At 41.1% G+C, this 25,304-nt stretch overlaps 2 protein-coding genes across 2 annotated transcripts in view; one reads left to right on the top strand and one right to left on the bottom strand.

Annotated features, from left to right (window-relative positions):
* The window catches only part of btd.L (biotinidase L homeolog), a 79,060-nt gene that overhangs the window by 49,179 nt on the left and 4,577 nt on the right, over positions 1-25,304 (bottom strand). The window lies entirely within an intron of this gene.
* LOC121394581 (protein kinase C delta type-like) lies at positions 20,321-21,403 on the top strand. Its single transcript, XM_041565992.1, has 3 exons — positions 20,321-20,468; positions 20,696-20,824; positions 21,134-21,403. The coding sequence occupies exons 1-3, from the start codon at positions 20,343-20,345 to the stop codon at positions 21,251-21,253; spliced, it is 375 nt and encodes a 124-aa protein (XP_041421926.1). The 5' UTR covers positions 20,321-20,342; the 3' UTR covers positions 21,254-21,403.

Here is a 25,304-nt window from a genome sequence, read left to right as displayed (position 1 = left end):
AGGGTTCACATTCCTTCTCACCCCCACTCATAAAATAGTACTGGCTGACTCCCAACATTTACCTCTCACTCTACTTCCCTGCTCTTTCTCAATTCCTTTTAATTTTTTAACCCTAATGTCTACCTTGCAGAGATCTTAAACCAGCTAATATCCTGGTAACCAACGAGGGACATATAAAGATCGTCGACTTTGGATTGGCAGCGGAGGGCGTGTTTGGAAAGAAAAGAATCAAAGGCATAAAAGGAACACTGCCCTTTATGGCCCCAGAGGTATGTGACTGTGATTTAATTTAAATGCATATAGCAGAGAGGTAATAGATTCTCTAAGTTGTGCTTATACTTATAAGTCTATTTCATGCATTTAAATACTCAACTAAAAAATATGTGTTTTTTGTGTTTTGCTGGTATATGATTTTTTTCTATACAAGGCAATTCAGATTAAAAAGGGGAACAAAAGTCAATCACTAGGTGGGGGTGCCAGATAGCGTGCTCTGGGTTCCTTTCTATACATCATTTTAACTGTTCCCAGGTAACCACTGTGCTGCCCAGGGTGGGACACATGCACCCTAGAGTAATTGTTGGGAGTTTACTACTCATGTGAACAGCTTCAGCACAAGAGAGAGTTACAGAAAGAGCAGAGATTTAGTTAAATGCATGCACTAGAGGATTTTAATAACAATCTTTTTTTTTCAAACCTAGGTGTTAAAAGAGAAGAGCTATAATGGAGGCGTAGACTGGTGGGCATTAGGGATCATCATATGTAAAATGGCATGTGGGAGCTCACCATTCATGGAGTACGGCAACAGGACAGAATGCCGTTTGTCTATTCTTCTTGGACAGCCATGCATTCTAATAAGGTTCAGCTTCGAATTGCAAGATCTCCTGAGAATGGTAAGTATTGGAATTTATGGAGAGGGTATAACTAGTTCTGCTATATTATATAATTTGCCAGAGAACTGATACTGTTCCTAGAGATCTAGCAGTGACACTAACTGGATATTCTTGTTTGCTGAATAGTGTATAGGCAATTGGACAAAATCCCTGTGCTATGAGGGTATTAGTGAAGGTGTGTAGCTTCATATTAGCAATAAATATCTGATGTTTTCTTTCTTTAGCTCCTGAAGAAAAATCCGAAAGAACGACTGGGCTGCAATGGAAAAATTCGGGAGCACCCATTTTTTAATGACATTGATTGGGTGCAACTAGAAAAACGGACTCTACCACCTCCTTCCCAGCCAGAAGAAGTAAGTACATGACTACATGTGTTTTGGTATGCTACTGCTTATTATGAATAGGCACTTATCTTGAAATCTCTAGATGTTTGTGTTTTAATACATATTCAGGGCTAGAGACCCGTGTCTTCCTGTACTACAGTATCTACATAGGCGGTTAGGACTAGGCCTAGGTTTTTTAACTCTGTGGAAAACTCTGTATGGCATTCCACAACAATTACAATTGCACTCAATTGTGTGTATTGTACTAATGCCATCTACTTTACTTACATTTTTTTTTTTTTTTAGTAACAACCTAATTTATATTTTTTTAACTGCAGTTGTCACCTGTGGATTTTAAGAAGACATGTGAGGAGCCACCATCATTCTTGGAGTCCCTGAAACATACTATCACATCAGGTGATCAGGTATCTCTTCAAGTTATGGCATGTCTGGATTAAATTTCACAGGTTCCAGCCATTTCTGGACCTTCTGGCACTGATGGTGTTCTTATACCCTACCATCGTCCCCATGCCACGACAAACACCAGGCCCCATTATCAATTTCATGACTTCCAGTCTTCTGTCCTCATTATTGTCCATCAGTTGCCATCTGCCCCAGGGTTTGGCCCTTGATATCAAACTCTGCCTTTGGCGTTATTTTTATCAGCCCCTGCCATCAGCCTCTTCTAACTCTTGCCACTAGTCATTACCATCAGCCTTTGCCCTGCTGCAGTGGTCTATCATTCACCATTTCCATTATTCCCTGCCTAAAACATCAACACCCATCTATGGGCCTTTCTATCTGGTTCTGTCTGACTCTTTCTATCAGTCACTGTCTCTGGCCCTCAGCCAATCAATGGTCCATTTCATCGGCTCCTCACCTCTAGCCCTATTATCTATACTAGTGTCATTCACTGTCAGCTCCTACTATTGGGTCCTGTATCACCATGAATCCAGCATTACCATTGGCCCTAAAACCTTTGTACCCAGGGGTGATTCTGCCCTCACTTCCACCCTGAGCTGGCCTACTGATGTCACCCCTTTCAACCCCTGTGCTTACATTTTAACCAGGTAGAAGTGGGCTGTATCATTGTGCAGAGTAATTGCTCACTTTGCACTAAAATAGTCAAAATTCCCCTCTAAAAAAGGTAATATGGACACTTAAAGGTACTAGGAACAACTTTTTGCCTCCCCTGTAAGCCATAGGCATTACTGTCTGAGGCAAGTACCTCAACTTGCCTCATAGTGGGAGAACCCCTATTTGCACCACATACACTTTACACTTTAATATTGTCCCCACTTTTCATTCTAACTCCATTTCCTTCATTTATATATGTTATGTTTGGCGAAGGTTTATAACTAAAGGACTCATTATTTAAATATGGATTTATTTAAAACATGAATTGATCAAGACAACCTGTAATTGTATAGGCCCTTATAGAAATAGACAGAAAGTAAAATAAGAAAACATTAAATAGGAAACTAGTGTATAGTCTAACAACAATACTGCACACAGTTCACTACTGATCCAGGGATTTATCCGATTGCCATATTGGAGTCAGGAAGGAATTTTTTTTCTCCTCTAAAGCACACTGGACACAGCTTCAGATGAGGTTTTTTTTGCCTTCCTCTGGATCAAGATAAATAGGAATTTTATAAAGATAAACAAGATTTTATGAATGCCAGATTGAATCCTGAGGCCATAAGTCTTTTTTAACCTTACATATTAAAGTACTACTAATTACTAAATTATGCAGGATAAGGCAGGATGAAATGTTTAAAAATTACAGAATGTAGGAACAAAACCTATATAATTAATAGTTAAAATAAAATATCAACAACTACGTTGGTAAAAAGAACTCATAGTTCCGTATTCCCTCATTAGAACCCCCCTATTATAGCACCACCCTCATGTATTGGTAATTTAATTTTTTTAACAAATTTGCCTTAAATTATAGGAAATAAATTAAATATTCAATGGTATAGGCACAGCAAGGGAACATAGTATAGCTTAACTAAAATAAAATTAGCTAAAATTGATTTCAATGATTAAATATGGTCGAAAATATTTAGGACCGGCAATAAAGTAGATGAATTTTGTACAAAATAACTAAAATAGACTAATTTAAAAAGAACATTTGCAGCCATATTAATCCACAATTTAAAGGTATTTGTGATATTTATTTGGATTAGCAGTATTTTTTAGGGCTCACTGTTAAATTAAAGACCTTTCTCTTCCTCGGGTTCAACCAGCAATCTTTATGATTAGTAGTTCTTGAACATATATTCAGAAATGTCTCTCTCAAATGCTAGCTGTAATAATTCTTAGTCCAAATAAAAAGTATATCCCAACAATACTTACTTTTTGCCTCTCTAATAAGATGGTTAGGATACAGGGGCAATTCTAGTGATGCCGCCCCCTGCTCCCCAGGGGTTACTTTTACTGCACCAGAGTGGGTCCAGCGGGGCAGTGTCACTAGTGCTTTCTGCACTAGAGGAGCCAAATTTCCAGTTTAAAAAAGATTAAAGTTACCAGGAGTGGCTTTTTGCCACCCCTGTTAACTTGTGGGCTGCTTCAGTCTGAGGCGAATTTCTCAACTCGCCTCATGGTGGCAGCGCCCCTGTTAGGATAGGTTAGGGACCTGCTCAAAGAGTCTACCTTGACGTGGTGGCAGGCTTGATATCCTTTGGCCAAACATATGTCATTTTCCTAAAGTACCAGAATGATTATTGGATGCCATTCAGGTTGTACAGAACTACGCGATTATTGATTCTTGAGTCTTGACCACAGAAGAAACCAACTGAGACGACTGAAGATAAATCCCATCAGCGAATATTTATTGAACTCAGTTTGATATTCCTCTTTCTGTAATAAAGTTATCCAGGAATCCTATTGTTATGGTGTTTTCTGTGTATCATACCATTTATTGGCCAACACCTCCACTGAGTTATACCTTAGTAATCCTAGAGTCAGAGGTTTTACCCCTTTAAAACCAAACACATAAAGAATACACAACCTGCATGGCTAATTAGCAAATCATTTAGATGCATGGCTGCACATAAGTCAGTTCAGTCTGCAGCATGCATCTAAATGAATTGCTAATTAGCCATGCAGGCTGTTGATTGCATAGGTGTTCAGTTTTAAAGGGGTGAGGTGGCAACCCTAGGTATGTGTCTCATTCACCCATCCATGGAAAGATTTACTATAGCTCTGGCACAGAAAAAAAGGTTACTATAGAGACACTGGCATGTGAGCAGGAGTTTAGTCTTTAATGTAGCAATATAGACAAACTGGCAGTGCTACATCCAGAAGTCCTTTGGGACGTGGCAATAAAAGGCAGTGAATGTAAGGGAATGATTGTTTCCATTTCAGGATGATTCTGCTAAGTTCATCTTTGGTAAAGTTGCAGTACTTGCCTCCCTGGAATGGGAAAACAAATGCAGGCGAGGAGGCCTCTGTGGGAAGTGACTTTGTTATAAGTGGCCATTTATAACTAGGAAAATAGAAACCACACACAATACTGAAATTGTGCAACAAAATCCGCAGCCAGTTGGTTTATTTGGAGCAGCATGCACATATAGGCGCTAGGACTTCAGCCCCTTCGTCAATGCAATGCTCACAACACACAGCAAGTCATGTGACCTAATAAACCACATTCCCATCTCCCAGCAAACTTGTCACTGCACCCTCAGCTTTGTTTTTTTGTGTATTTCCCATTTATGGATCTCTGCTAGTTGATTCAAGGGGAATGCTGAGATTGTTTTGGTCTTAGACATTGGTATTTTGTCTGCCCTCCTAAAAACACTACAAAATACTGCAGCCAAAAAATCTTTTGCCCTGAATATGCCCTAATATTAGCTGCCAGAAAACTTTTGTACCCAATCTGCCCACTATATGTAGGAACTGGGACAGCGCTGACCAAGGCTTATGTACTGATTCTAAAATATTAGGCAATATCTATAAAGCAATGTTTGGTTTGCATTTCAGCATCTTAAAGCAAAATAGCTTAAAGGGGTCGTTCACAGCTATTTGTTTTCAGATAGATCACCAGACATAACAACTTTTTCCAATTACTTTCTATGTTTTATGTTTTCTATGTGTCACAGTTTTTCAAATATTGAAGTGTAAAGTCTAATTTTTCACCTTCTAAAGCAGCTCTGGTAGGAGGGGGGGTCGCCGACCCTGTAAACTGTTCTAAATTGATACATTTCTTATCTTTGTTCCTGCTGAGCAGAATCTCTTTGTTTCATTACAGGCGGCTGTTAGAATTGATACAATAGTTGCTTATACTCCAGAGTTGCTGCTAATTGCTCCATGTAAATAAGGTCTCTTACAGAAAAGCGGTTTTACCTGCGCTCCCCTGTGTTGCACTTTCTTCCTTTCAGCCGCAGGGGAGCGCAGGAGTAGACACACTGAATTAATGTCAATGGGGCTGTACTCACACAGATGCATGTAAGCGCCAAAGTCAAGTTGGGATGCAGTATGTTGCATTTTACCTGCGTTTGGCGCATACATGCATCTGTGTGAGAACAGCCCCATTGACAATATTTCAGTGCATATTCTCCTGCGATCCCTGTGGCTGAACGGAAGAAATCGCAATGCAGGGGAGCACAGGTAAAACCACTCGTCTGTAAGAGCCCTAAAAGCTGATTGCCCTTTAGTCGCTCTGGGTTATTTTATTAGGACACACATTTTACATGTTTCTACATGGTTTATGTTTATCACAAAACTGCACAAAACATTCAGACAGTGTTTGGCATAGAAATGGTAGCACTCAGATTAGTATCATTTACAGGGCCGCCATCAGAAATCACGGGGCCCCGTACAGCAAAATTTTCTGGGCTGGGCCCCACCCACCCCAGATCTAGCCCACACCACCGTAAAAAGTCCACACAGACACCAGCGCTAAAAACGGTAAACCCCCTCACTTGCAAGTTATAAAAAGCCATTGCTGGTTAGGGTCCCCTTATAATTTAAAAAAAAAATTGGCGACCAGGGTCCCACATAAAAGTTTTTAAAAAACATTAGCGGTCAGGGCCCCCCTACAAGTTAAAAAAAAAATCATTGGTGGTTAGGGCCCATAAATAAAAAATTGTGCCAGGGCACACCATAAAGTTTTTACAAAAACATTGGTGTTCAGGGCCCCCTACAAGTTTAAAAAAATCATTGGTGGTCAGGGGCCCACTTATAAATAAAAAAAATTGTGCCAGGGCCCCCCATAAACATTGGTGGTCAGGGCCCCATAGAATATGTTTAAAAATCATTGGTGGCCAGGGGTTCGATAAAAAAAACATTGGTATTCAGTGGAACTTTTACCTTAGGTTCTTCTTCAGCTTCGGTTGTGGGATATAGGTGGTACAGTTGGAGAGGCCTTTTGCTGGAGCCTTGTAAGCCAAAACTGCATGCACATGGTTTCTTATATCATAGGCAGCCCATATGTTATTGTACTGGGGAGAAATAGTTAGGCTTATGATGGTAGCCATAATTATGACATGGGAGCACTTATTGTAGGGGGATCGTACTCTCCTGAAATTAAAAGGAAATTGGTGTATGTAAGTCCCTTGCTGCAATCAAAACCTTGAATTGTGCTGCCATGCTAGTGCCCATTGGCTCCTCCTGCTGCTCAGTGTCACTCAGCAACAAGCGCTCCTTTGCACAGATGGAGGGGGAGGACACTGATTCTGTTAGGGCCCGCCCGCCTCCCGTGATTCTGTTAGGGCCCGCCCGCCTCCCGCCCTGTTCTTATTTTACCAGCCCTCGTGTTTACTGACTTGCGCTGCTGGCATTAGGCACATGCGGCTTTGCAAAAAAGATTCTGTCACTCATTGGTTAGAGCTTCACATGGAGTTGTAACCCGAGCCACTGCCTTAGAGCCCATAACATGCTGATCACAGCTGGACATTGCAAAAGTCTTCATCGTGGCTTCAAGTCTTCAGCGCCGCATTAACTTTTTCAGCACAGCCGGGCCCCCCTTTAGCCCCGGGCCCGGTACAGCTGTACCCCCTGTGCCCCCCTGATGGCGGCCCTGATCATTTACTCAAAATAAAGATAGAAGGCTCACACGCTAAAGTTAAACTACAGGGTGCTAAATCCATAGGTGACTCCCCATAAGGGTCTCCATATGAATTACAAATATAAAAATAATGGATAGCACACCCGATTTGAAAAAGCAATACATTTACTACAAAAAAGAAGAAAAAGGCCTGCCTTTTTGATTTTTTGTCTATTTTGTGCCCCCGAGGAAGACCCTTAATGTCGAAACGCATCGGGCTCACTTTATTATTTAATTTTTTGTATATTTTTCTTTTTTCTTCTTTTTTGTAATAAATGTATTGCTTTTTCAAATCGGGTGTGCTATCCATTATTTTTATATTAGTATAATTTACTAACAGATCTACTTCAATATTCTATTTAAACCCACCTGTGTCCAGTGCTGCTAAACTCTGTTATTGAACACTGTCTTCAGGCAAATATGGCACTTATTAGGTGTTTCATTAATTTGCTTCCCACTATAATCAGAAATCTGCAAAATAATTCTCACTGTAACACTTTGGCAATGAACAATAGTAAATAAAAAAAAAATAATAAGTGTTGTCAGGTTGATCCCAATATTGACTTACTGAAATTATTATTATCTTAAATATCAGCTTGATAATAGGAGTTTGATGGTTCTGAAAGTTGTCCAAATGCATGTATAGCCTATCACAGCATATTTGAGTTCCATGTACAGGTATAGGATCAGTTATCCAGAACCCCTTATCCAGAAAGCTCTGGATTATGGAAAGAACATCTCCCACAAAATACTTTTATGAGGTGTCCTGGCACCACAGTTTTGTAACTTATAAGGAGGCCCTGAACATCAATAGTGTATGTATGTTACCTTCTAATGGCAGCCCTACTGACAGCACTAGCATGCAGATTTGAAAATGGATATGATCCTGTGGGACTGAGACATATAGCAACTCTAGGAGAGACAGGCTTGGGCACCAGCCTGAGAGCAAAACTGTAATGGAGCTTAAAGATGTCCAACCTGTGCCCCACTACATGTTACACTACAACTACCATCATCCCCCAACAGCCTTAATCTGTACAAATTGGATATAACGGATATGAATTCCTTCCTGTAATTCCGGGGGCTCAGGTGCAAACAACCACTGTAACTAGGGTTGCCATCTGTTCGGTTTTGACCTGAAACAGTTCGGTTTTTGTAAGGCCTGTTCGGGGCTCAGCTTTCTGTTCGGTTTTCAGCCTTATGAAACCCGAACAATAATCTGGCCAATACATGAAAAACATTTAAATACCAAGATACTCCCCTCAACGTGGCTTAGATACTATCAAGTGCAGTTAATTTCTTATTATAACAAGTACAAAAAAAGCAAATCAATCAAAAATAGGTTTTTTTCTGTATTTCAGAGCTTTCTAGATAACTGATTTCTGTATAATAGAACTCATACCTGTAATTAAAGGATTGGGCTTACTCATCAAACAAAATATAGCTATAGATATGGTTGTCACCTGTGTGGTTTTGAACTGGGCATCAACACTTTAAAACATTTAGAAAACTGGATAGAAATCAAACCAGTTGCATCTAAGTGATGCAATAGCCCTGTCCTGGTGTCATAACTCCACCAACATCATTGTGCCCACCTCTGATGTCATCATGCCTGTTATTACATCACTGCTTCGCCCCCAGAAACATTCTGGGAAGCCACGATAGTCTTAATCCATAAGGAAGGTAAAAACCCACTCCTCCCTAGCTCCTATAGGCCCATTTCGCTATTGAATGTAGATGCCAAAATCTTGGCGAAAATACTAGCCAACAGACTCAAGCAAGTAATTACAGAGATAGTGCATGCTGACCAATCCGAGTTTATGCCTCAGAGAGCAACTGCAAAAAATAAATATCAGGAGGCTTTATTCCAACCTACATGTAAAATACTCGATATGAGAATGAGAGTGGTGGTTGCTTTAGATGCAGCCAAGGCATTCGAATCGGTGGAGTGGGTCTTTCTTTGGCAGGTTCTTGACAGGTTTAATATAGGGGAAAGCTTCATCAACTGGGTTAAGCTACTATTCAAATTGCCAGAAGAAAAAGTAAATAACTACAGGTCCCGACCATTCCACCTTAAGAGCGGTACTAGACAGGGCTGTCCCCACTTCTTTTTGCACTGGGAAGGGTGGAGGAATGGATTTACCTATATGCGGATGACGTCTTACTATACCTCAATGACCTGGGAAAATCAAAACTAGTGGACACATTTGGGACATACTCAGGACTTGCCATCAATCCAATAGACAGACATTGACCCCTCTGCATACCCAGCTACTCCCCTGACTTGGTTGGAAACCTTTAAATATTTGTGCATGGTAATAACAAGAGATTGCCACCAATACCTAGAGGTTAATCTGAAACTGATTACAGAGAAGATGAACCATACACTATGCTCCTGCTGAAAATGATTTTCGTGCCCAAATACTTGTATGTCTTCCATAACTCGCCTATATACATAGCCAAATCAAAATGCACTCATATAGAGGGCATCCAGGCTGCTTTTATCTGGGGGAAATAATCCCCTAGATTTGCAAGATCCAAGTTGAAGGCCCCCATAACAGAAGGTGGTTTAGGGTTCCCTGATCTCAACTACTACTTCCTAGCTGCACAAATTTATTACCGTATATACTCGAGTATAAGCCGACCCGAGTATAAGCCGAGGTACCTAATTTTACCTAAGAAAACTGGGAAAATGTATTGACTCGTGTATAAGCCTAGGGGAAGAACTGGCACTTAAGCAAAATAAGTTTAGTGAAGATCAGGTGTCTTTGGTGTTGCCCAGCATCTTCATTGACAATAATACGGTAATCCCATAATGTTTTATTTTTAATTGGAAAACTTTTTTTTTTTATCGTTTTGCTGCTATAATATCCGTTAGGTTGCCTGTCTGTGTATTCCCCCAGATTCAGCTCAGCACTCTTGTAAAGAAATCCTCACGGCCCGTCTGATCTGCCAACCCACCCACCCACCAATGAAGAAACAGTAGGCTTGTTTAAAGATCAACTTTGTAGAAGTGCAATGCTTCCTGCTTTTTCTTACTGTGTCTTCATTAGTGGGGAGTAAATGAAGTTCAGTCAGCAGTCATGGCTGGCAGGAGAGTGTTATTGTGACACACAGTTCATAGCAATACACATAGCTAGAAGACATCTTTTCCATAACTCTAGCTCTATCTATCCCTTCCTGTCCCAGTAGCAACCTGTCAACAGCTAGTGACTAGGCCCCAAAACCCCGAGGCTGGAGTTACAGCTTAGAGCAGCGCCGCCCGCTTTCCTTTGCCTGTCAGACCCTGCTAGGGGCAGGCTTAGACGGAGACCAACCCTGCACGCTCAAAACGGATATGAGCATGTGAAGCTCACTCACCATGTTGGTGCTCGGCATCCAGGTGAGTGTGAGTGGCGCTTTCCGCTCTAACGGACTCTCTGCGATCTCGCTCATGCGCAATGAGGCCGCGGCCTGCGGGAGAAGGAGAGAGGGGAGGCCGGGCATGGGGAGGCAGCGCGGGCCACACACACAGGCAACACTCTGTCCGCACAGAGGAAGGGGCGGGGAGAGTGAAAGGGCAGAGATCTTTAAACACGCCTACTGTTTCTTCATTGGTGGGTGGGCGCGTTAGGCAGAACAGACAGGCCATGAGGATTTTTTTTTCAAGAGTGCTGAGCTGAATCTGGGGGAATACACGGACAGGCAATCTAACGGATATTATAGCAGCAAAACGGTAAAAAAAAAAAATAATGATTTCCTAAAATGCTGACCCGAGTATAAGCCGAGGTAGACTTTTTCAGCACATTTTGGGTGCTGAAAAACTCGGCTTATACGCGAGTATATACGGTATATTGCCTGGTGGTTCACCCCAGACCCCAACAATCCTAACTTTCAACTACAGGCCACACAAGCCGGGGTGGTGGAATCTCTTAAATATATTTCATACAGGAAGCTATCTGATCTCGGGAATAAGCACCCTGCTCTAATAACGCCATATATATTGTGGAAATCAGCCCTCCAACTGTATAAAGTGAAAACCCCTGTCACCTGCCCTACTATTATGGGGAAACGCAAACTACCCCACTTCCAGCAGTTAATCACTTATATGGGCTGGCAGAGAGTGGGGATTAAAATTAGCGGATGCAACACCATTTGGCATACTCATTTGGCATACCTACAATTGCAGCACGCATTCCTCTCCCAATTCGGCTCCGCCCAGCCGATAGATATGATAGACCTGGAAACAATCCTATGGAAACCCACACAAACAAAAATGGTCACCAAAATATACAATAAGCTGATTTCCACAATCCCCTCACAGTCACAGACATACCTGAGCTTACTGAGGAGGATTGGGAGGAATGCACAGGAAAAGCATATCACACGGGACAGGTTGATACAGTTTAAAACACTCCACAGACTGTACACCACTCCACTAAAACTCAGTCAAATGGGAGAAACCACCAAAGCATATTGCCCCAAATGCAAGGAATACAGGGCCACCTTTATACACATGGTATGGACATGCCCCAATAGCCAGATTCTGGGACAATGTTACTGGATATATACAGGACAAAACATTTGCAAAAATTTGCAAAAATTCTCTCCCCACAAGTCTGCCTATTAGGCATAATAGACAAACTAATACCTACTAATGCCAAATGGCGATCCTTACTTTATTATGTGAGGAAGACACTGATATTAACATGGATGAGTGCGACCTCTCTTCAAAAAAGAGGTGGCTTGGGATGATCAACAACAATTTACCAATTATGCAACTGACCTATTTAGCCAGAGGCTGACCAGATAAGTACAATAAAATTTAGGATGAATGGACGGAGGCTTGTTCCTGAAAAAGGAAGTATATGAACAGCTCATAAGTAAGGTTGACAGGATATAAAGAACCATTAATAGTGATAATGTGATAACAAACTGGTATTGCATAATATTGATACTGTACCCCCCTCCCCTTTGTTTTCTGTACCCCTACCCCAAGAAAATTGGAAAAATAAAAACTGTTAAGAAAAAGAAAGATGAGCATTTGTTGGAACGGCAAAAAGAGCCATAGTCACGAAAACAGACAAAATTTCTGAAGCAGCGAAAACAGCCAAAGTCACGAAAACAGCCGGAATTGAAGTCCTGAAGCGGCTAAAAGACCCAAAGCCACGAAAACAGATGAAATTTAAGTCCTGAAGCGGCGAAAAGAGTCGAAGTCAAGAAAACAGCTGGAATTGCCATGAGTTCAATTCTACTGAACACCAATTTGTGTGTTTTTTAATCCCCTGGCCACCAATGTATTATTTTAACATTCTATAGGCCCCTGGCGCCAATGGTTTTTTATAAAAAATATATTTTAGGCCCCAATTTGTAATATTTTTTTTTTTAAATATTCTTTGGGGCCCCAAAGGGTAGCCTTCAGGCCCTGTACGGCAACATTTTCACCCACCCTCAAGCCCCACCCCATATCTCAACCACCCCACAGTAAAAAGGCCCCACAGACATCAGAGCTAAAACATTAAACCCCCCTAAGCTATAAAAAGCCATTGGTTGCAAGCCCCCCCCCCCCACATGTTATAAAAAGCCATTGGTGATCAGGTTACCCCCCTGCAAGTAAAAAAAAAAATTGATGGCCTGCCCCCACAAGTTATAAAAAGCCATTAGTGATCAGGGGCCACTGCAAGTGAAAAAAATTGATGTCCTAGGTGTTTTGATGTCCCACAAGTTATAAAAAGCCATTGGTGGCCTCCTTTAAGTTAAAAAACAAATTGGTGGCCAGGCCCCGCAAAATGTAAATGCCAGGGGGCCCAGCCATCCTTCCTTCACTTGATTAGCCGAGCCCCCTGCTTTCAGAGTGCTGCCAGCTTCAGATAATGGGACTCCTTTATCAACACAGGGCAAATTTGCCCATAGGCAGTAACCTATAGCAACTAATCAGTGATTAGCTTTTTAAAGGGGAAGGAAACCTCCTCGGCGCTAACCCCCCACCCCCCCTCCCGTGTATTGCCCCCCTCCCTCCTCCCCCCTGGCCTACCCCTCCCGCTGGGCAAATGCCCCTAACTTGTTACTTACCCTTCTGCGCAGGTCCAGTCCAGGGAGTTCACAGGCGACATCTTCTTCCACGCGATCTTCTTCCTGCTTTGACCGGCGCATGCGCAGTAGGATCGTTTCGCCGGTACGATCTACTGCGCATTCGCGTGACTTTTGGCGCATGCGCAGTAGATCCGTACCGGCGAAATGCTCCTACTGCGCATGCGCCAAAACGCCGGTCAAAGGAGGAAGAAGATCGCGTGGAAGAAGATGTCGCCTGTGAACTCCCTGGACTGGACCTGCGCAGAAGGGTAAGTAACAAGTTAGGGGCATTTACCCAGCGGGAGGGGTAGGCCAGGTGGGAGGAGGGAGGGGGGCAATACACGGGAGGGGGGAGGGGGGTTAGCGCCGACGAGGTTTCCTTCCCCTTTAAAGCCAGCTGCAAGAAGAACAATGAATGCAGCAATTTGATGCCATGGGTTACTGCCCATGGACAAATTTGACCAGTGTTAATAAATGACCCCCAATAGGACAGCAGCTCCGTGCAGGCAACATTTTTCTCCTATTCAGATTCTCAGCATCCTCATTGGTTCTTTAAGGATAAGTCCCGGGAAAGCTGCATTGGGATTGGCTAGGCTGAAGAAGAAGTTCCTACTCCACCTATCCAATCCCTGTACGGCTTTACCAGGACTTATCCTTAAAGAACCAATGAGGGTACAGATAATCTGAATAGGAGAAAAATGTTGCCTGCACGGAGCTACTGTCCTATTATGTGAAGCTGGCAGCACTCTGAAAGCAGGGGGGCCTGGATAATCAAGTAAGTGAAGCATGGCTGGCCCCCCTTAGACACAAAACAATGCGGGGCCCAGGACAACTGTCCCCCCTGTGCCCCCCTGATGGTGGCCCTGAAGATAACTGTACCAGCCCAAGGCCCTACTGTCTGAATCCTTACAATGTTCTGCATATCTATAAATGTTGTGTATGTAGTTTGTACATGTAGGGACCCATATGCTCCCCTATGGCTTTACATGACAACACTTCTTGTACTCTGGTTGCTAAGCAAAAGCCCATGTGACTACTGTAGCTCATTAGCATAATGAGTACAGTGCATCATTGGCCCAGAGGCTGATGACAAGTTCCTGACACTAGTGCTGGGCAGAGGGCGGGACTTCCTCTTTCCCCCTGTCACTTCAGGAGGAAGGGGATTGTTAATGGGAGTCTGGTGCTTAGGCACCAGTAAAGATAATGCCTTGGTCAGGGATACAGGGACCCCGTGAATGAGGTGTAGTCATGACAGGGTAGTTCTCTGTACCAGCACTTTCTAGGAAAATGAGGCAGATAAAGCTAGTTTAGCAAGAGCAGCCTGGCTCCAACTAGGAGGAATAGCAAGGTGGTAGCTCTCCCCTCAGGCAAGACTGGTCTGTAGTGTCGGGATCACAGACTAATAGGGATTTTGGTTTAGTGCTTTCCCTGATCCAATGAGTGTGGGGATCCAGGTCACGGTACAAATGCTCTGTAAGGCAACAAATGTATTGTTATTGCTACTTGTTATTACTCATCTTTCTATTCAGGGCCTCTTATTCAAATTAATGCATGGTTGCTAGGGTTATTAGGACCCTAGCAACCAGGTAAAATTGCATTGGAGAGTTGCTGAATAAAAATCGAAATACATCAAAACCCACAAATAATAAAAAATGAAAACTGCAAATTAACAACCCCTTTAAAGTCCACTGATAATATTTTGACCGGACCTGAGCTTCTTCTGCAGGCTATGGCACATGCCAGAGTGTCAGTTGGAATCAGAGGTCTAGAGACAAGTACCAGTGGCAGTTGGGATCAGTACTGGTTTGTCTCAGACCAGAGAGCATCTCTTGGTGATTTGCGGATTTCCAAGCGTTTCAAAGAGATTTCACAGTGCGGAAAATCGATTTTTATTTTTGCAGCTGAAAGCAAATTCACAAACTTTCGTTGAGGTTGCTTTTGAAGAAAGAAGAAAATCCAACTTTAGTCCAATATTTGAGATCTTATTGGTACCGTCAAGATGAAGAGACGAATCGACGACAGGAGCAGCACTGAGCAAAGAAGTGGGAGAAAAAGGAGCAAAAAGGCGAAAAAACGCGGGTGTAGCTCAGACAGGGAGCAAAAAACAACGCAAGGAGGAAAAAGACACCCACGCAGCTCCTCAACAGAACGTAAGTAGAACCGGGTGATTTAATAAGTCTGCATCAACTGTTGTACGTAATCCTAAAATATAATGAATCCTTATTGGTGGCAAAAAAATTCTATTGGGTTTAAATGATTTTTTTAGTGGACAAAGTATTAGTGATCTGTATCAGTTAAATGATCTCAGTCTATTTCAACTGTCAAAATATATTTGTCAGTTGGTTATCTAAAGAAGTAATATATTATATATTTAACTATGTCTCTCTGTTAATCTGTATCAATGTAACTATATATTTCATATATTTACATCTATATATAGATGTGTGATAGTAAATATCTACAGGTGTCTTATGTTTATTGGTGTCAATATATGTTTGTATCTGTTTAGTGAATGGCTGCTTCTATTGCAAAAACTTTTGCAGAGAAGAATTAATATTTCTGTTGCGCTTATTTTTTCCATTAAAGGGGTGGGTCACCTTCAAGGTAACTTTTAGTATGCTATAGAATGGCTAATTCAAAGCAACTTTTCAATTGGTCTACATTATTTATTTTTTATAGTTTTTGAATTGTTTGCCTTTTTCTTCTGACTCTTTCCAATTTTCAGATGGGTGACCCCATCTAAGAAACAAATGCTCTGTAAGGCTACACATTTATAGTTATTTCTTCTCTCCTATTTAGGGCCTCTCCTATTCATATTCCAGTCTCTTATTCAAATCAGTGCATAATTGCTAAGGTAATTTGGACCCTAGCAACCCAATTGCTGACGCTGCAAACTGGAGAGCTGCTGAATAAAAAGCTAAATAATGCAAAAACCACAAATAATAAAAATTGAAAACCAATTGCAAATAGTCTCAGAATATCCCTCTTTACATCATACTTAGGGTAAGGTCACACGGGGGGGAGTTTTAGTTGCTTTACAACTAATCGACTCTTCTTCTGGGCGACAATCTCCCCGAATTGCTTTCTCCTGCCTTCCTGCCGGCTATAATGAGAAATCACCAGCGGGATAGCACTCGCCGCTCTTCGTTTTCTGAAGTCGTCCGAAGTTTCCTCGTGAGGCTGGCGATTTCTCATTATAGCCGGCAGGGGAAAGCAATTCGGGGAGATTGTCGCCCAGAAGAAGAGGCTATTAGTCGCCAGGCAACTAAATCTCCCCATGTGCCCTTACCCTAAAAGTTAACTCAAAGGTGGACAACCCATGTAACTACTAATTACCATTCTTTAAATTTGTTTATAGCATTTCTCTCAGAAGGAGAAAGTGGATTAAAGAGGCCCCGTGTGGAAGAAGAGATTCCTCTCCCAGTAGCAATCAGCAACTGCACCATCCATGCTGAGCTTGGGAGTGGAACATTCGGCAAAGTAAGTGCTGGCCTTCTGGGTAACCATACCTGTGTTTTCTTATTTAGTATTAAGGAATATAAGAAGCAGGGAATTCCCATATATCTTTACTGAGGTTTACCTTGACCTTTAATGGGGTTTAACTTAACATGGTATGGTGGCTTACCAATTTTATAATCACAACTTTTTAACTAAAAACCCTGTTTTTGTAAATACATGTACTTCCAGAGATACTAAATTACTTATCAAACAGGGGACATGGGAATGTGCATTGATCACTCCCCCTCTTTTTTATATAAATCTTTACGGATACATTATAAATAACGGTTAAGGAAAGGCCAGATAGACCCTGGTCTAGAGGGCAAATATTCTGAGCTAAAAGGCGGCCCTTTTCATAAATGTATCACTAGCAAATGTATTGGGATGAATAGTTTATGTTTATTATATACAGGTAGAATGAGAACAATTTGTTACTGGCTTGCGGGGGAGTAGAACAAAAGTGGCCTATGGTAACAAAGGTAAATCCAGCCATGGATCATAGAAGTGAATTTCTAACATTTTATTTCTTATTCTGCCTTTTTTAGGTATGGTTGGTATCTTTTCCCAACAGGAGCCAGCATATGGCCATCAAGGTCATCAAGAAGAGCGACAAGACCAACATGTCCAGCATCATCACTGAGGCAAGGGTACTGAAGACAGCTGCTGGATGCCCCTACCTTTGTCATGGTCATGGATCATTCCAAACACAGGTACAACATATCATCACTAACTTTATAGGGTAGTTCCCATTTAGGTTAATTTTAAGTATTCCCAAAGGGGACAGGCCATGATGTAAACAGCGTGAGTCATGGAATCTGCAGTGAAGAACCTGGGATACCATAGTTGCAACTTTATATAAGAATACTCTTACAATACCAGAGAACCACAAAATGTGTATAAATAACCCCAATAACGTTTTTACATTTTCCTTGAGCTCCAAAGTAGTATTCTTCAGAAAATGCCACTTGTATCTTTCCCTTGCCAGTCTACATATGAGGCTAGAAGAGCTGGCATTCTGATAGTTATTTTAGTAAAGGCCAAGGACAGCAATCCTGGGTGCAGGGTGAGTAAAGGTTTGGGGCAGCTCAAGCTAAAACACACATCTGTGCGCAAGATGAGCAGATCCGCCATCGGGGGGGGGGGGTATTGAGAGGGGAGACTACATCCAAAGGGGGGGGGTCAAGCCGTATAATGAGAGTAATGCAAATTGCGTACATTATGTATGAATTTCTGCAAAAACTTACAGTAATTTACATAGAAGCTTATGTAACTTGCATATCAAGCAATGACAGGGGCACATTTCAATGACCCCTAATGAATGAAAAAACTTATATTCCACTGCCCCCAATAAGCTGACCGACTTTAGCAAATATACTGCAGCTACTTATCAGTCTCACTGGGCCCCCTATAGATCCTGGGCCCTCCAGCAGTTGCACTGTCTGTGTTCTTTATAGTTACACCCCTGCTTTTCAGTAATTTGATTAGTGAGACTGTATTTTAGTAGCTGTGACTGGAAAAAAATACATTCAACAATTTTAACATTTTGTCCAAGTAAAACCTACCTAACTGCTAATTGATCATTTATTTAGCACACAAGGAGATTGACCAAAAATGTTGCTACTGTGCGCATGCGTTCATGTCTCTAAAAAAACATTTTGCGTTTTTAACCATATGAGCTTGTAGTTTAGTAATTTTGACTTTTGTTTCTTTAACCAGCGGCATGCTCTGCTCGCTATGGAGTATGTCAGTGGAGGGACCCTAAGAAATGTCATCAAGAATGCCGGCCAGCTTGAGATGGACTTAGTAACGTAAGTGACTTTATGTGTTTGTAATGGGGTAACAGAGCAGGAGCTGGCCTAGAGTACATGCAGAAGGAAGGATGGAAAAAGGTCAGCATTCAGTATCTTCAGCCGACTGAATTTCATCTTTTGTTTTTGTAAAGGAAATCAGCTAGGGAATCTATGTATGTAATATATCTGTAATGGCACAACAAATAATATCTTTCTCTTCTATAAAGTGCTGTCCTGTAGCTTCACTTCCTATTGCAGTAAACCCACTGTCCCTACAGTAAGCAAATATGTCCAAAGCATCTTGTGTTATTCAATTTACACATCACCTCATTATAATTTGCTAGAATGGTGCAAAAAGAGTTGTGTCTCATCCTGTATCTCCATATGTTAAGACATATGGAGATGTGACCGTCATTCAGAATGCTTGAAGGACTAGGGCGACCCCTTGCATTGAGCTGTAAGGGCCATGTTTTTATGTCCCATAGCACTCCTACAGGTGTGCCTAGCCTTTAGTTAGTGGGCCCTCATATATTACAGCAGGGTCAAAGCATCTTTATAATAATAATAACTATAGTATAAACAAAGCAAACAAATGTACTCACTACAGAAATGTTAAATGATTTCTTTTCTCCAAAGATTCTACGCAGCAGAACTGGTGTGCGGCCTGCAGTTTCTCCACTCCAAAGGGATTATTCATCGGTATGTAAAATTTATAAACATCCCATATATTATCTTTCTGTTCATATATTGTTTCTGCATTTTAAACTTAAACCCATTGTTCGCTCAAATAAAATTACTCTTATGTAAATGGCACATGGTGCATTTTGCCGTCTGTATGTTATACAGCTTTTCATTGCAATGCATTGAAATCACTGCAAGGATCTCAGTAATAAAGTATTAAAAATAGAGTATTAAGAAAATGGAGTATTAAACAGAGTATTAAACAAACTGTAACACCTCATGAATTTGGGGAAGAGGGTTCACATTCCTTCTCACCCCCACTCATAAAATAGTACTGGCTGACTCCCAACATTTACCTCTCGCTCTACTTCCCTGCTATTTCTCAATTCCTTTTAATTTTTTAACCCTAATGTCTACCTTGCAGGGATCTTAAACCAGCTAATATCCTGGTAACCAACGAGGGACATATAAAGATCGTCGACTTTGGATTGGCAGCTGAGGGCGTGTTTGGCAAGAAAAGAATCAAAGGCATAAAAGGAACACTGCCCTTTATGGCCCCAGAGGTATGTGACTGTGATTTAATTTAAATGTATATAGCAGAGAGGTAATAGATTCTCTAAGTTGTGCTTATACTTATAAGTCTATTTCATGCATTTAAATACTCAACTAAAAAATATGTATTTTTTGTGTTTTGCTGGTATATAATTTTTTTCTATACAAGGCAATTCAGATTAAAAGGGAAACAAAAGTCAATCACTAGGTGGGGGTGCCAGATAGCGTGCTCTGGGTTCCTTTCTATACATCATTTTAACTGTTCCCAGGTAACCACTGTGCTGCCCAGGGTGGGACACATGCACCCTAGAGTAATTGTTGGGAGTTTACTACTCATGTGAACAGCTTCAGCACAAGAGAGAGTTACAGAAAGAGCAGTGGTTTAGTTAAATGCATGCACTAGAGGATTTTAATAACAATCTTTTTTTTTCAAATCTAGGTGTTAAAAGAGAAGAGCTATAATACTGGAGTAGACTGGTGGGCATTAGGGATCATCATATGTAAAATGGCATGTGGGAGCTCACCATTCATGGAGTACGGCAACAGGACAGAATGCCGTTTGTCTATTCTTCTTGGACAGCCATGCATTCTAATAAGGTTCAGCTTCGAATTGCAAGATCTCCTGAGAATGGTAAGTATTGGAATTTATGGAGAGGGTATAACTAATTCTGAGATATTATATAATTTCCCAGAGAACTGATACTGTTCCTAGAGATCTAGCAGTGACACTAACTGGATATTCTTGTTTGCTGAATAGTGTATAGGCAATTGGACAAAATCCCTGTGCTATGAGGGTATTAGTGAAGGTGTGTAGCTTCATAATAGCAATAAATATCTGATAATGTTTTCTTTCTTTAGCTCCTGAAGAAAAATCCAAAAGAACGACTGGGCTGCAATGGAAATATTCGGAAGCACCCATTTTTTAATGCCATTGATTGGGTGCAACTAGAAAAACAGACTCTACCACCTCCTTCCCAGCCAGAAGCAGTGAGTACATGACTACATGTGTTTTGGTATGCTACTGCTTATTATGAATAGGCACTTATCTTGAAATCTCTAGATGTTTGTGTTTTAATACATATTCAGGGCTAGAGACCCGTGTCTTCCTGTACTACAGTATCTACATGGGCGGTTAGGACTAGGCCTAAGTTTATTAACTCTGTGGGAAAACTCTCTATGGCATTCCACAACAATTACAATTGCACTCAATTGTGTGTATTGTACTAATGCCATCTACTTTACTTACATTTTTTTTTTTTTTTAGTAACAACCTAATTTATATTTTTTTAACTGCAGTTGTCACCTGTGGATTTTAAGAAGACATGTGAGGAGCCACCATCATTCTTGGAGTCCCTGAAACATACTATCACATCAGGTGATCAGGTATCTCTTCAAGTTATGGCATGTCTGGATTAAATTTCACAGGTTCCAGCCATTTCTGGACCTTCTGGCACTGATGGTGTTCTTATACCCTACCATCGACCCCATGCCACGACAAACATCAGGCCCCATTATCAATTCCATGACTTCCAGTCTTCTGTCCTCATTATTGTCCATCAGTTGCCATCTGCCCCAGGGTTTGGCCCTTGATATCAAACTCTGCCTTTGGCGGTTTTTTTATCAGCCCCTGCCATCAGCCTCTTCTAACTCTTGCCACTAGTCATTACCATCAGCCTTTGCCCTGCACCAGTGGTCTATCATTCACCATTTCCATTATTCCCTGCCTAAAACATCAACACCCATCTGTGGGCCTTTCTATCTGGTTCTGTCTGGCTCTTTCTATCAGTCACTGTCTCTGGCCCTCAGCCAATCAATAGTCCATTTCATCAGCTCCTGACCTCTAGCCGTATTATCTTTACTAGTGTCATTCACCGTCAGCTCCTACTATTAGGTCCTGTATCACCATGAATCCAGCATTACCATTGGCCCTAAAACCTTTGTACCCAGGGGTGATTCTGCCCTCACTTCCACCCTGAGCTGGCCTACCTGATGTCACCCCTTTTAACCCCTGTGCTTACATTTTAACCAGGTAGAAGTGGGCTGTATCATTGTGCAGAGAAATTGCTCACTCTGCACTAAAATAGTCTAAATTCCCCTTTAAAAAAGGTAATGTTGACACTTAAATGTACTAGGAACAACTTTTTGCCTCCCCTGTAACCCATAGGCATTACTGTCTGAGGCAAGTACCTCAACTTGCCTCATAGCGGGAGCACCCCTATTTGCACCACATACACTTTACACTTTAATATTCTCCCCACTTTTCATTCTAACTCCATTTCCTTCATTTATATATGTTATGTTTGGCTAGGTATATAACTAAAGGACTCATTATTTAAATATGGATTTATTTAAAACATGAATTGATCAAGACAACCTGTAATTGTATAGGCCCTTATAGAAATAGACAGAAAGTAAAACAAGAAAACATTAAATAGGAAACTAGAGTATAGTCTAACAACAATACTGCACACAGTTCACTACTGATCCAGGGATTTATCCGATTGCCATATTGGAGTCAGGAAGGAATTTTTTTCCTCCTCTAAAGCACACTGGACACAGCTTCAGATGAGGTTTTTTTGCCTTCCTCTGGATCAAGATAAATAGGAATTTTATGACGATAAACAAGATTTTATGAATGCCAGATTGAATCCTGAGGTCATAAGTCTTTTTTAACCTTACAGATTAAAGTACTACTAATTACTAAATTATGCAGGATCAGGCAGGATGAAATGTTTAAAAATTACAGAATGTAGGAACAAAACCTATATAATTGTTAAAATAAAATGTCAACAACTACGTTGGTAAAAAGAACTCATAGTTCCGTATTCCCTCATTAGAACCCCCCTATTATAGCACCACCCTCATGTATTGGTAATTAAATTTTTTTAATAAATTTGCCTTAAATTATAGGAAATAAATTAAATATTCAATTGTATAGGCACAGCAAGGGAACATAGTATAGCTTAACTAAAATAAAATTAGCTAAAATTGATTTCAATGATTAAATATGGTCGAAAATATTTAGGACCGGCAATAAAGTAGATGAATTTTGTACAAAATAACTAAAATAGACTAATTTAAAAAGAACATTTGCAGCCATATTAATCCACAAGTGAAAGGTTAGTATTTGTGATATTTATTTGGATTAGCAGTATTTTTTAGGGCTCACTGTTAAATGAAAGACCTTTCTCTTCCTCGGGTTCAACCAGCAATCTTTATGATTAGTAGTTCTTGAACATATATTCAGAAATGTCTCTCTCAAATGCTAGCTGTAATAATTCTTAGTCCAAATAAAAAGTATATCCCAACAATACTTACTTTTTGCCTCTCTAATAAGATGGTTAGGATACAGGGGCAATTCTAGTGATGCCGCCCCCTGCTCCCCAGGGGTTACTTTTACTGCACCAGAGTGGGTCCAGCGGGGCAGTGTCACTAGTGCTTTCTGCACTAGAGGAGCCAAATTTCCAGTTTAAAAAAGATTAAAGTTACCAGGAGTGGCTTTTTGCCACCCCTGTTAACTTGTGGGCTGCTTCAGTCTGAGGCGAATTTCTCAAGTCGCCTCATGGTGGCAGCGCCCCTGTTAGGATAGGTTAGGGACCTGCTCAGAGAGTCTACCTTGACGTGGTGGCAGGCTTGATATCCTTTGGCCATACATATGTCATTTTCCTAAAGTACCAGAATGATTATTGGATGCCATTCAGGTTGTACAGAACTACGCGATTATTGAGTCGTGAGTCTTGACCACAGAAGAAGCCAACGGAGACAACTGAAGATAAATCCCATCAGCGAATATTTCCTTTACTCAGTTTGATATTCCTCTTTCTGTAATAAAGTTTTCCAGGAATGCTATTGTTATGGTGTTTTCTGTGTATCATACCATTTATTGGCCAACACCTCCACTGAGTTATACCTTAGTAATCCTAGAGTCAGAGGTTTTACCCCTTTAAAACCAAACACATAAGGAATACACAACCTGCATGGCTAATTAGCAAATCATTTAGATGCATGGCTTCACATACAGTGAATCAGTTCAGTCTGCAGCATGCATCTAAATGAATTGCTAATAAGCCATGCAGGCTGTTGATTGCATAGGTGTTCAGTTTTAAAGGGGTGAGGTGGCAACCCTAGGTATGTGTCTCATTTACCCATCCATGGATAGATTTACTATAGCTCTGGCACAGAAAAAAAGGTTAATACAGAGACACTGGCATGTGAGCAGGAGTTTAGTCTTTAATGTAGCAATATAGAAAAACTGGCAGTGCTACATCCAGAAGTCCTTTGGGACGTGGCAATAAAAGGCAGTGAATGTAAAGGAATGATTGTTTCCATTTCAGGATGATTCTGCTAAGTTCATCTTTGGTAAAGTTGCAGTACTTGCCTCCCTGGAATGGGAAAACAAATGCAGGCGAGGAGGCCTCTGTGGGAAGTGACTTTGTTATAAGTGGCCATTTTTAGGAAAATAGGAACCACACACAATACTGAAATTGTGCAACAACATCCGCAGCCAGTTGGTTTATTTGGAGCAGCATGCACATATAGGCGCTAGGACTTCAGCCCCTTCCTCAATGCAATGCTCACAACACACAGCAAGTCATGTGACCTAATAAACCTCATTCCCATCTCCCAGTAAACTTGTCGCTGCACCCTCAGCTTTGTGTGCGGTTCTTATTTCCCATTTATGTATCTCTGCTAGTTGATTCAAGGGGAATGCTGAGATTGTTTTGGTCTTAGACATTGGTATTTTGTCTGCCCTCGTAAAAACACTACAAAATACTGCAGCCAAAAAATCTTTTGCCCTGAATATGCCCTAATATTAGCTGCCAGAAAACTTTTGCACCCAATCTGCCCACTATATGTAGAAACTGGGACAGCGCTGACCAAGGCTTATGTACTAATTCTAAAATATTAGGCAATATCTATAAAGCAATGTTTGGTTTGCATTTCAGCATCTTAAAGCAAAATAGCTTAAAGGGGTCGTTCACAGCTATTTGTTTTCAGATAGATCACCAGAAATAACAACTTTTTCCAATTACTCTCTATGTTTTATATTTTCTATGTGTCACTGTTTTTCAAATATTGAAGTGTAAAGTCAAATTTTTCACCTTCTAAAGCAGCTCTGGTAGGGGGGTCGCCGACCCTGTAAACTGTTCTAAATTGATACATTTAGTTGATACATTTCTTATCTGTGTTCCTGCTGAGCAGAATCTCTTTGTTTCATTACAGGCGGCTGTTAGAATTGATACAATAGTTGCTAATACTCCAGAGTTGCTGCTAATTGCTCCATGTAAATAAGGTCTCTTAAGCTGGCCATAGATGTTGAGATTTTTAAAAGATCAGATCCTGATCGTGAGACCACGATCTTCTCAGAACGATCGTACGAATTTACCATCAACTAAAAAGACCAATTAACCAGGAAAACAAAGGGGAGCTGCCTGCTTGGCCCTGCAAACATAGAGAGATTGCACTG

This window comes from Xenopus laevis, chromosome 6L, assembly GCF_017654675.1.
Source record: "Xenopus laevis strain J_2021 chromosome 6L, Xenopus_laevis_v10.1, whole genome shotgun sequence".
In the NCBI taxonomy this organism is placed as follows: domain Eukaryota; kingdom Metazoa; phylum Chordata; class Amphibia; order Anura; family Pipidae; genus Xenopus; species Xenopus laevis.
The sequence above is the reverse complement of the archived record's forward strand: the minus strand, read 5'-3'. Positions and strand labels throughout refer to the sequence as shown.

Coding starts and splice junctions, on each gene's coding strand:
- LOC121394581 (XM_041565992.1), top strand. CDS start 20,343: ATGGCATGTGGGAGCTCACCATTCATGGAGTACGGCAACAGGACAGAA. Junction 20,469..20,695: donor TGCAAGATCTCCTGAGAATG/GTAAGTATTGGA, acceptor TTCTTTCTTTAG/CTCCTGAAGAAAAATCCAAA. Junction 20,825..21,133: donor CTCCTTCCCAGCCAGAAGCA/GTGAGTACATGA, acceptor TTTTAACTGCAG/TTGTCACCTGTGGATTTTAA.